Source organism: Ixodes scapularis, unplaced genomic scaffold (genome assembly GCF_016920785.2).
Source record: "Ixodes scapularis isolate PalLabHiFi unplaced genomic scaffold, ASM1692078v2 PGA_scaffold6__148_contigs__length_123643588, whole genome shotgun sequence".
NCBI lineage: Eukaryota > Metazoa > Arthropoda > Arachnida > Ixodida > Ixodidae > Ixodes > Ixodes scapularis.
The window spans coordinates 55406400-55418358 of NW_024609881.1; the positions used below are offsets into that span (position 1 = coordinate 55406400).

The 11959-nt window shown below is 40.7% G+C and overlaps 1 protein-coding gene across 1 annotated transcript in view; it reads right to left on the reverse strand.

Moving 5' to 3' along the window:
- The window catches only part of LOC115311830 (FAD-linked sulfhydryl oxidase ALR), a 105256-nt gene extending 93433 nt beyond the window's left edge, over nt 1-11823 (reverse strand). The window contains exon 1 of the mRNA XM_040205929.3: nt 11654-11823. Within this exon, the coding sequence (XP_040061863.3) occupies nt 11654-11797 (144 nt within the window). The 5' untranslated portion in view covers nt 11798-11823. The remainder of the gene's footprint in view (nt 1-11653) is intronic.
- Between the last annotated feature and the right edge of the window lie 136 nt (nt 11824-11959).

Consider the following 11959-nt stretch of genomic DNA (forward strand, 5'->3'; position numbering starts at 1 on the left):
TTACGTGATTCCTGGCCATGAGCTTCCGTACTCGCGTTTTCATAAATTGTTTCTCAAGTGTGATGACACTAATAATAATAATAATGTTTTGTATTCACTTTACAACTTACATATAAATAATGCTGGCCTACAAAAGCAGTATCCTGCTTGTGCGTAGGACCAGATAATCCAGCGAAATACATATCAATGCAGCATGATAAAAAATCAAACGACTATGATGTGGCCAACGATACCAACATTAATACAAAACGGCGCCCAAATTCGGCCCGATTTCGGCACAACATGACATTCGTGAGTAAAATACTGTGTATCAAATCACCGCGTGCATCATTTCTAGAGCATCCCCAGACTTGATGGCGCGTACTCAAGTCCCCCAAGAAGATACTGTTACGAAGATGTGCGGCCGGCAGCAAATGACAATGACGCGTCCACTCAATGCGATATAAAGATTTTATGGAAGCCGGGCCGTGCGCGCGGAGCTTGGCGCGTGATGGTCAGGCACGCCACTGCCCCAGCGTCGTCAGCTTCAGCGTGACAGCGTCACGTTTCCCCCTCCTTTAAAAAGGACGACCCGGCCGATGAATGAAGGAACCACAATAAGTTACCAAATAAAATTCGTAAGCCATGGATTACTCCAGAGCAGGCCGTAGCCATGATTTTGTTTCGGCGGGGCGTAGGGGGGGGGGGGGGGGGGGGGGGGCGCCCGTGACAAAATGCTGTGTGAAGGGGAGGGGCGACAGAAGGTCCCAGCAAAATGGAAGATTTCGGGGGGGGGGGGGGGGGGGGTGCCAAGCCCCATGCCCCCCCTTGCCTTGGCTACGTGCCTGCTTTAGAGCAAGATTTTTCAACAACTCAGTTCTGTCATCAGCAAAGCGAACGGACATCACGTGGGAAAAGCTTGATAATCTTCTTAATCGTTCATCTGAAATAAAACAAAAAGATAAAATCTGTGCACATGGCACAGAACTAAAAGAGCGCCGAGCTAGCGAACGCCTTTAATAATAATTTTGTGAACTTGTCAAGAGGTAATCCAGGAGAAGATGCCTATATTTCTTCAGCCAGTTGTGGAAGCTGAGGCGACGCTTGCGTTCTTAGCACTAAAAAAATACAGCAAAAGTTGCGACGCTGACGACATGCAAATATAGGGCCAATAAAATACGTGTCAGACACCATCTCTCCCTGTTTGACGTCTATTCTTAACTTGTGTTTGTAGGCCGGGGTTTTCGCGCAGAGAATGAAAATCGCAAGGGTAACGGTTTTCTATAAAAAGGGTGACATAAACGATTTGGGGAATTTCAGGCAGCCCGTTCAATTTCTCTGTTTTGGGGCTTTTTCTCTCAAAGGGTTTTGAGAAAATTCTGCCGTCGCGAATGGTAAATTTTGCGAACAAAAACAATTCGGATTTTGTAAAAGCCAGTTTGCCGAGTTGGCCCTCCTGGAGCAAAAGAAGTACATTTTGCCTAGCTTTGAGGATAAAAATACGACTCTTGGTATTTTCGTTGATTTTACGAAAGTCTTTGATTACTATTTAAACCATGACTTGTTGATAAAGAAACTTGAAAGGTACGGACTTCGCGGACATGCGTCAGCTATCATTTCATCATATCTTGCTCATCGCAAACAATATGTTCATATCAACGGATACTCTTCTGATACTCAACCTATCATATCTGGCGTTCCACAAGCCAGTATTTTAGGCTTCTTTTTGTTCAAGTTATATATTAATGACACCGTGAACGTAGATAAAAATACCAAATACGTCATCTATGCTAACGATATAAGTTTGTTTTTCACGGGTATGTGATGTGATGACCTAGCACCATTGGGCGAATTAAACTCTGCAGAAATTTAGCAGCTGGAGCCACGCTAACGTCTTAAAAATCAACGTGAACAAGACTAAAGATAATTTGTTTCAACCGAAGAATAAAAATGCAGCTATTATGAAAGATATCGTTTTGAATTCGAGAAACATAGAAGTTTTTACCAGTTTTAAGATTCTTGGAGCATATTCACGGAACAAATGACTTGGAATAAACATATCTCAACCATATCTTGTTCAAGCTGTTACGTGTGATTGGCATAATGTATCGTCATCGCTCTCTTTTGCCAAAAAAAAAAAAAAAAAAGCTAAACTTAACCTATAACTCGTAATTATTATTTTTACTAACATTACTGTCACCTCGTCTGAGGAAATACTACAATGGTGCATTTGAAGAAGAGTGTTATGGTACAAAAAAGATAGCGCGAATAATGTGTTATGCTCCATATATGATTACCCTAGTAGACCTATGTCATCATACTTGAATTCAAAACATTTTCACATTATCTATACATATTGTTTATGTCTCAGTTATAGGTCTGAAATCAAAAATAATGTTAGCTATCTTAGTGAACTAGCGTCCTTATCGTTGAAATCGACAAGATATCCCACTCGTAGCCTAAACAGCTGGAAAGTCCCCAGTTGTAGAACAACATTTTGGTGAACAAATGCTCTCCAACGTCTTCCGACCCTACATAATTACCTTAATACTCAAGATATTCATCCTTCGACGTTAACAGTAAAAAATATCAGAGATTTCGTTTTTTGTGGAGTGAATTTGCGTAGCAATGACTAACTAAATATTCCATTCAAAGTCCTCATTCATAGGTTGCAGTTATATCCGTCGAGAATGAATTTAGTGAATGAACATTTTTAGAGAGTAATGCTATATGTCTAAGCCTTTGAATGTGCACTTGTTGCTTTTATTGAAAATCGTGTGTTTAGCAGAGCTAATTTATCTGCCATAGTGGAATGTCCTATAATGAATTACTGACCCAAGTATTTTTCTTTTGTCTGTGTTTGTTTGTGAGTGAAGTGATACATTTCTTTCGTGAGCTGCCGCTGTTGCTAATTGATGAGGGGGCTTAGCACCCTTCAACCTGCACAAATGTAGCTTTTTTCCCTCAGTCTCCTTCCATCATGTACTTGTACTTGATGAAAAGAAATTATTATTATCTTATAATGACGACGCGCGGTTGCCTGGCTCGTCGTCGCGTATTTTCTGCTTTTTCTCTATCCTTTCACCTTTCACTGGCGTGTAACCTAAAAGGGGGGGGGGGGGGGGGTGCAACGATATTCGGATTTCGGTCAAATATTCCTGGGAGTTGCTCTCTGACACTTTTGAAGTAAAGAACCGAAAACCGATTTCGCCTGCGTGTCCTAGTTGTTGCGTAAAAAAATATATATATATATTGGCATTTCTGGCATCCCACCACTCACTCCCAGTCTTCAGGGTCACACTTGGTCCCCCTCCTAGTGACGTCATTCGGAGTGTCGTGTAGCTTCCCGTGTGCTCTCTCGGAGGACGCTTCCTCTCCCTCTCTCTGCTGACATTAGCGGGCATTGTGCTGCAGCTTAGAGCCGAGCGAGGTCACGTAATCTTTTCGCCGTAGTTCCTTCGGCTGCCACTCGCGGCTGTAGGTGGGGGAAAAAGCTCGACTTGGCTATTGCGATTATGCAGCGGAATCGCGACATTTTTGAATGAAGGGAATGTTTTCTCTGTACTCCGGAACACGATAAACAACGTAAAAATGACGAGATGCAAATTAATTTAATCCTAAAATCGTTGCACCGCCCCTTTAAATCCATGATTACAATAGAATTACGACAAATTCGCACGTCTTCCAGGTATCGCATTAAACAAACAAGAGGAAACTGGAAGACGTAGCTTGGTAAATTTTAGTAAACGCAGCTTGGCAGATTTTTTAATTTTTCTTGTTCCTGATAGTTTGTATCGGTTTGGCGAATTTTTGTATGCAGTAAGTTTGTTACTTGATAGGGGTTTCTTTTTATATAGTATTAGTGGCGATGTTCGGATGATTTATCTCTTTTCGTTGACTATAAAGTCTTTTTTTTTTTCAGAACATGAATGCTAACTATAAATAATCCATTTCAGTTAACTTTTTTTTTTTTTTTTTTTTTTTTTTTTTTTAAACGGTGGTGTGCATATTTTGGGTCTGAACAAAACAGAGTCAATCGTTTATCTTATTTCTCTTAGAATTTCTTTTAAAGCTCACAATTTTATAGTACCAAGCATGCGGGAATATGAAAACTTTCTGCCTACGAAATATTCAAAATAAAAAAAAAACACTACGACAAGTAATAGTTCTTAAAAATGTACAAATGAAAAATACCAAATAAAATATCAAAATAAAACCACATTTTAGGTCATTTTGACTCGGTTATGTATCTACTGTTTATTGGTAACATTTCTATTAAATTCCATTAACCTTACTTCTGTTACGAAAATACTAGAGCCCACTTTATCGGTTCCGCTTTCGGACTCTCACCAAAACTTAAATTGAGAGTCTATAAAACGTTCGTCAGGTCAGTTTCCGGATATCCGTTTGCGGCATCTAATATATTTATGCAAAGCAAAAAAAAAAAAAAAAAAAAAAAAGAAGAATTTGCTTTTTATTTACAACCGGTACGAGCTCCGACCTTCAGGCCTTCGAAGTTGGGTGCGCGATCCAAAAGGATCACATTCTCGTTTAATTTATTATACGGCCCTTTTCACGGGGAGGAAACTAAGTTTGCCGTCGCCATCTTCCGCGTTATCCCTCTACCATCTAAGAAATCCAATGCGCCAATAAAACATACACACACGTACAAGTGCTCGCGCGCGCATTAATTGGCAAACAAAAACACATCGTTTTTTTTTTGTTTTTTTTTACGAGTCCCGCTTTTACAAACGGAATTACTTCACAAACTCACGTGTGTTATTATTCTTTCGAACAAAATACGAAAAGTCATTTATATGAAGTGAAAGCAGCTAAATGAAAGTAAACCTTATGCTAACTACAAAATGTCCCCGCCCCCCCTTTTCTGAAAAAATAAAAAAATAAAAATATAATGAACTACGCTTCGCCGAACTCTCATTTCAAGCCCAAACTAGCCCTCGAGGTCCAAATTAGATGCCGAAGTTTCAGCACGAACCGTTTTCTTATTCAAAAGTTAAAAGTGATTGTTTTTTTTGTTTTTTTTTAATTCTTCAATGGGACAATGGGCCATGCATTCGAGAGCTCCGTCGGCCGCCATTTTCTCATTGAAAATTTCGGAAAATCACTTATAAAATTTGAATGGGAAAACGGATAGTGCTGATACTGGCACCTGATTCGGACCGCTAAGGCTACGTTTTGGGCAGAAAATAGGGAGTTCGGAAAAACGTAATTTATTTTTAACTAAAAACAAAACAACACAGCTGTTTTTCTTTTCTTTTTTTTTTTTTGGGGGGGGGGGGGGGGGGGGGACGTTCTGTACATAGGAAACGGTCCCTTTAAACTCAAATCTGTCTATACTATATATGAGATTCATTTGGATTCAGGCAACGAGCGGCAGTCGTATTTTTTATTTTGCTTGAAATTTTTATATTTCGTCGCGCATGTCCCAAGAAGAACAATCATTTTTATTTTAATGTCCTGACATGTTTTGTTTATGAGAGAAAAATCTCAAAAAAGCAGGAAAGAACGACGAGGTTTTGACGATTGTCCGTGTGTGGCGTTTTTTAATCACTCTCAATCTCAAAGTATTCAAAAGAAAGCGTCTATATTCTTTTAGTGCGATATAAATGCAAGTAGATAAAAGGACATTATAACTACTATTTATTATTCGTCGCTCCAATCTTTGTAAAAATCCACAAACATGCCTCCGCGAACAAATGTGACCTAAACTGCGGATTTTTTAGTCGACCACGTATAGTTTTGTTTTTAAAATATTACCACGAGCAAAACCTTTCATTGCCTTCCTCATCACGTAAAGCTTGTGTCTTAATCAAGCACGAGTACTGAGAAATAAAATATATATAAAAAAAAAAAAGGTTTTCACTTTTTGTTCAATTTCAACACGCTGTAAAAAAAAAAGGTTTTTTTTTACTTTTTTTTGCGTCACGTTTTTTTTCCCATTTTTGTTTTAGCCAGCATACATTCCGTTAGATATATATAGGGCAGTGGCGTACACAGGGGGGGGGGGGGCCGAAGGGGCCGCGGCCCCCCCTGAAACTTTCGAGCCGGGGGGGGGGGGGGGGGGGGGGGGGGGAGTGGGCAAGGTCACTGACTCTCGGGTTCATGAATATCAATGCGGTGTTGTTTATTTTTTTTTAACAGTGGAACCAACTTTGTGGAGAAGTTGTAAAAAAAAAGAAATAAGAAAGGAAGGGAATGCAATATAGGTCATTTATAACATAGTACAAATAATAAAAAAATGTGTAGTTTTAACGACTTTCGTGTAATCTGACCGAGGAATAATTAATTACCGAATTTATTCCTATCTCCCATTAAGATTCAACGCTTTATGAAAGTCATGGATTGTGCGATATAACAAAAATATGTAGGACCAAAGGTTCTACAAACCACAGCACTAAGATTATGGAAGCGTCCAGCTTAATATTTATCGCTTTGCTGAATTTTTACGCGTGTGAAACGATACAACACAACCTTTAGTAAGAAGAAAAAACGACAAAAACATCAAACACTTAATAAGAAGGGTCCAGCTTGTGGGGACCCCACAGATCGCGATAAACGTAACCAAGGACTGCGGGTTGCGCGATTGGGCGTGTAAGCAGCAGCCTCCGCAATCTGCTTTTTGTGTATGTGTGTGTTGTTGCTTTTGCGTTTTCTTCTGTTCCAACATAGTTTTATATAACGGTCGTCGAGGAGTAGCCGGCATTGCGGGATTCACACACTTACACACACACGCACACACACACACATTGTATATATATATGTACTATAATCGGCCGCATATCTCATTTGTTAAATATATTGTGAGGTAGGCTGCACTGCTATCGTTACTCAGGAAAGAAAATATATTCGTTTACTTCTACTTTTATTGCTGGGGCTGGTTTGTCGTCGTCACGGAGCGGCCCCCTTGTCCCCCGTCTTAATTGTTCCTCGAGAACCCCGCTCTGGGTGCGTACCATCATTATGGCACCTCGATTTTTTGTAGCCTTTTTTTTTTTATTTTGAGAAGAAGCGTCGGTACTGCTCTTGCACCCCGACGAGGTTCTTTTTCCTGGAAGCGATGTCCGGCTGACGGTCGACAGTTAGGGCGAAGGTTTTCGGGGGTCTATGCACGTGTCCTTTCTTAATTGGATTTTGTATTGTATGTGTTTGCTTTGCACCACGTGGCTCCCATTGGTCTAAAAATGGCGATATCTGATGGGCTCCTTGGGTGGCGGGAAAACTCTTAACAAAGTGAATATAGGCGCCTAGAGGCGCGGGATTTGCGGTTCAAGGTTCGAGTACGGAAGTTGTCATCGGCAGTTTGAGAACTGCGCGAGATAGGGGCGCGAGTGTGTGACCTGCTGCCTCAGGACGAGAGCCAAGTGCAATATGTGAGTGCACAAACCATTTTCCATCGTTCCTTTGTTGCGTCGTGTGACTTCCTTGACTTTCTTTTGTGAACGGACTTCGAAAACCGTAAAAATCGACACCAACGAACGAATCACGTAAGATATTTATTGGTTCGATCAGGTTAAGATGGGAAGTAATTTATGGTGGAGCTGCTTTCCAGTATTTATCGTCTGTCCATCAAGCTGTTCCGCGTATCTACTGATGCATCATTGCTTTATCAGCCCCGATGACTGACGGCTTCGTGCATTAGAGTCGTGCTTTATATAATATTTGTTTTAATGATTCTTGTTTTCTGCTAACTCTGGCGCCTTCTGTTGACGTGACTTGTAAATAAAAAAAAGTGAAAGCCGTTTACCACTCCCTGTAACGCCGAATTGGAGCGCAGCTCTTGAGGAGGAGGGAAGTGTACTGAGGGCCACGGTTTCTCGGGGGTCACGTGACATAGGGGAAAGGGTCACACATGACCCCCCCCCCCCCCCCGAGGGCACGTGACCTTGTTGGGGTCACGTGACCTCAGGGGAGGGGGTCCACGTGGAGGGGGAGACGTGCCCCCCCCCCCTCCCCGAAGTCACGTGAGCTCGGAAGGGGGTCACGTGACCTCGGGGGGGGGGGGGGTCACGTGACCCCCAGGTCACGTGACCCCCCCCCTAAACCTAGTGGAAAAATTTCCCCGCTAAATCTAGCGGGGAAATTTTTTCCGCTAGATTTAGCGGGGAAAATTTTCCGCTAGATTTGGCGGGAAATTTTCCGCTAGATTTAGCGGGGAAATTTTTTCCGCTAGATTTAGCGGGGAAATTTTTTCCGCTAGATTTAGCGGGGAAAATTTTCCGCTAGATTTAGCCACGAAATTTTCCCGCTAGATTTAGCGGGGAAATTTTTCCGCTAGATTTAGCGGGGAAATTTACCCATAATGCACCGCGCGGTTTCGCCGACGCCGACGGCGACGGCGACGCCGCTCAAGCCGGGAACGGGCGCCTAAGAGCTGCGCTCTAAAAGTAAAGTGCGAATGCCTTCCTGGTGAGGAATATCCGGGGCACCATTTTTATGTATCAATCATCCCAAAACCAATATGACGACTTTAATTTAATTATTTAATAGAAGAATGAATAGTTCTTAAAAAAATGAAAATGCTTTAATTTCCTCTTGGACTTTCTTTTCTCTTTTTATCTTGCCCCTCCTTACCCCCTTCACCCCTTTACTCCCTTTACCCCCTTATCTTGTCCCCCGTTGGTCCGGCCCCCTCCGAAATGAAATTCCTGAGCACGCCACTGATATAGGGTGTGTACTTTCCGGTGTTTATTTGTGAGAAAAATCGGCGGATGTTTTTCGGTGTTTATTTATTTTCAAAGCACCGGTGCATTTCGGTGGAACGTCTCACGACTAGGCTAAAATCGGTGATTATCGGTGGAAAAAAATGCGATGGATCACAGACAGAGAGTTCCAATTTTATTCACATATTTCATACGCTTCTTCTCTAGGAAGCATCTATTTTCACGCTTGGTTATTATAGTAGATGCAAGCATACTTCGAGAGGCTTGCATCCGCCATGGCAGCACGTTCCTTGCGGTTCACAACCCGCAATTATGAAAACGCACGCTCCTGTACGACACGGACGTTGGCAGTGTCTTCCAGGAACCACGGCAACCTCTGAATACATGGCTTGCACCGACATTACTTGACCAGACACAATGGGAAAAGGGCACGTGAGAGCCTACCCTCCACTGCGTTAACTTTTCCACAAAAGGTGGCCATGGTAGACACAATAGGGGAAAGGCGTGTGAGAGCTTAGCTTCCAACGCGTTCACTAGACGCTTTTGACCGCCAGAAAGGAGGACGGACTGACGCCACGTGCAAGCCATGTATAAACACTGGAAGAATGCAGGATCCACGAGATAACACGTTTGACGAACCTCTACAGGGAAAGGGTTTTGCTAGGTCGGAAACATGCAACGACCGGTGTTTTTCGGTTTTAACCAGGGCGAAAATATCCAACCACCGGTGTTTTTCGGTTTTAACCGATTTTATATTTTTGTCACCGACGGATGTTTATCGGTGTTTTTCGGTTAAAACCGGAAAATACACACCCTAGCATATATATGTACTAGTTTTGAGTTTTACGCCTCTAAATATGCTAAAAAGTGCTGATGGTGGGTTTATGGGTTATAGCTGTATATTTTATTCTTTATTATAATAATCTAAGGGACGTTGAATAAATACTCATACAAAAGACATTAATGTTGTTAGGCGTATAATAACAAGTTTGCAATTCCAAAAGTTTAAACACTTTAAAATCGCAACTGCCAAAAGCGGGCTTTCAGATAATTTCCGCCAGTGCCATGATTGGAGAAGCCTCAAGCCAAAACCCTATGAGCTACATAATCTATACTACGTTAAAAATTTTCAATTGTAATATTGTACAACATTAGAGTAAAATACACTTCCTATTAGAGACCTAGATTTTTAAATGCAAAATTTTATATTTTAATGCGAAATTTATATTGATCACAGAACAGAATCTTTTTTAAGCATATCTAGAGGCTTAATACTCAAAACCAGTGCTTATACCTCTAACGGAATGTATTCTGGGTAAAAGAAAAGTGTAAAGAAAACGCGACGCAAAAAAATAAAAAAAAAAAATAAATAGAGATGTATTTTTTTTTATACAGCATGCTGAAATCGAACGAAAAGTGGAAACATCTCTGTTTCATACTTTATTTCTCAGTACTCGTACGAGATTAAGACACAAACTTCACATAATGTGGAAGGCAGTGAAAAATTCCACACGTGGCATTATTTTCAAAACAAAACTAAACATAGTAAACTCCCCCAAAAAAAAAAAAAAAAAAACGCAGTTTAGGTCACAGTTGTTCGCGAAGGCATGTTTGGGGATTTTTACAAAGATTGGAGCGACGAACAATAAATAGTAGTTAGAATGTCGTTTTACCGACTTGCATATATATCACAATAAGAAATATATAGACGCTCTCTTTTGAATATTTTGAGATTGAGAGTGGTTCAAAAACGCCACACATGAAAATCGTAAAGACCCACCATCGGTCTTTGCTCTTTTTTAGCATATTTAGAGGCTTAAAACTCAAAACCAAGGCAAATACCTCTAGCGGCATGTATTCTGGCTAAAAGAAGGGTGCAAAGAGAGCGTGACGCGAGAAAAAGAAATTAATATTTTTTTTTTTTTTTAATATTAATACAGCGTGCTGAAATTGAACGAAAAGTGAAATCCCTCCCTGTTTCATAATTTATTTCTCAGTACTCGTACAAGATAAAAAACACAAACTCTACTTAATTTGGAAGCCAATGAAAGGTTCTACACGTGTTATTATTTTAGAAGCGACACTAAACATAGTCGACAGAAGAAAAAAAAAAGAAAAAAAAAAATTCGCAATTTAGGTCACAGTTGGTTGCGGAGGCATGTTTGGGGATTTTTACAAAGATTGGAGCGACGAACCATAAATAGTAGTTATAATGTCGTCTTACCTACCTGCATATCTATCACACTAAGTATATAGACGCTCTCTTTTGAATACTTTGAGATTGAGGGTGATTCAAAAACGCCACACCTCGTCAAAACCTTGTCGTTCCTTCCCACTTCTTTGAGATTTTTTTTTTTTTTTTTTCTTAGAAACTAAACACGTGAGGACATTAAAATAACAAGGATTGCGAAATATAAAAATTTGAAGCAAAATGAAAAATATGACTGCCCCTCGTTGCCTGAATCCGAACGAAACTTCCTATATATATTACGTTTTGCGTAATTGACGAACAAAGTAAATGCAAACTCGATCAACACTCACTTTTTTTTTTTCTTTTTTTTTTATTTCTTGGTTTTTTAGAAGCACGCGAAATAGTTTTTGGCTACTGATTCTATGCTTTCAACTAAAGTTATAAGTTTCGGGATTGTTTTGACTAGAAAAGTCTGACTGAAATCATCATCGCAAAATAAATCAATGGGGATTGTGATTTTTATATCGTGATTTAAATCATGATTTAATTTGGCGTTACATCAGAAACATGATGTCATCCGGCGCGTTGTTGCGAGGATCGCAAAGAGTGTGTCAAGGGCCTTGAGTTGACAAACCACCATTCGCTCAATTATTAGTCGTTACCAATTACCAATCGTACTGCAATGGCCAAGTTTACCTACAACGGCAATTAAACGCTACATTTGGAGTATTTGCAACTGCTTCAGCGGCACGTGAAGATCGGACAGCGGTCTTGTAACGCCAGGAATAAAAGTAAGGCTTACCGGTATTTTGGTGAGTGTTGATCCTTTGCTCTTTGCCCATGTTTTGAAGTCGGTACACGTTCTGCAGGGTTTTTTCCTCCTGCTAGCGTAGTCGCCAAACTCATCGTCGTAGTGACCGCCATCCGATCCACTGGACGCCGCCATTTTTGTACTCGGCTTGACTTGACTTACTGAACGGATGGGTTGGAGGGAGAGGGAGTAGGAAGTAAAGGGAAGTAAATGAGAACTTGAAAAGCGACAAGTTATGGCATGTATTTACAAAATAATTGGAATAAAACATACTCGGATCTCGAATAAACTTTGAAC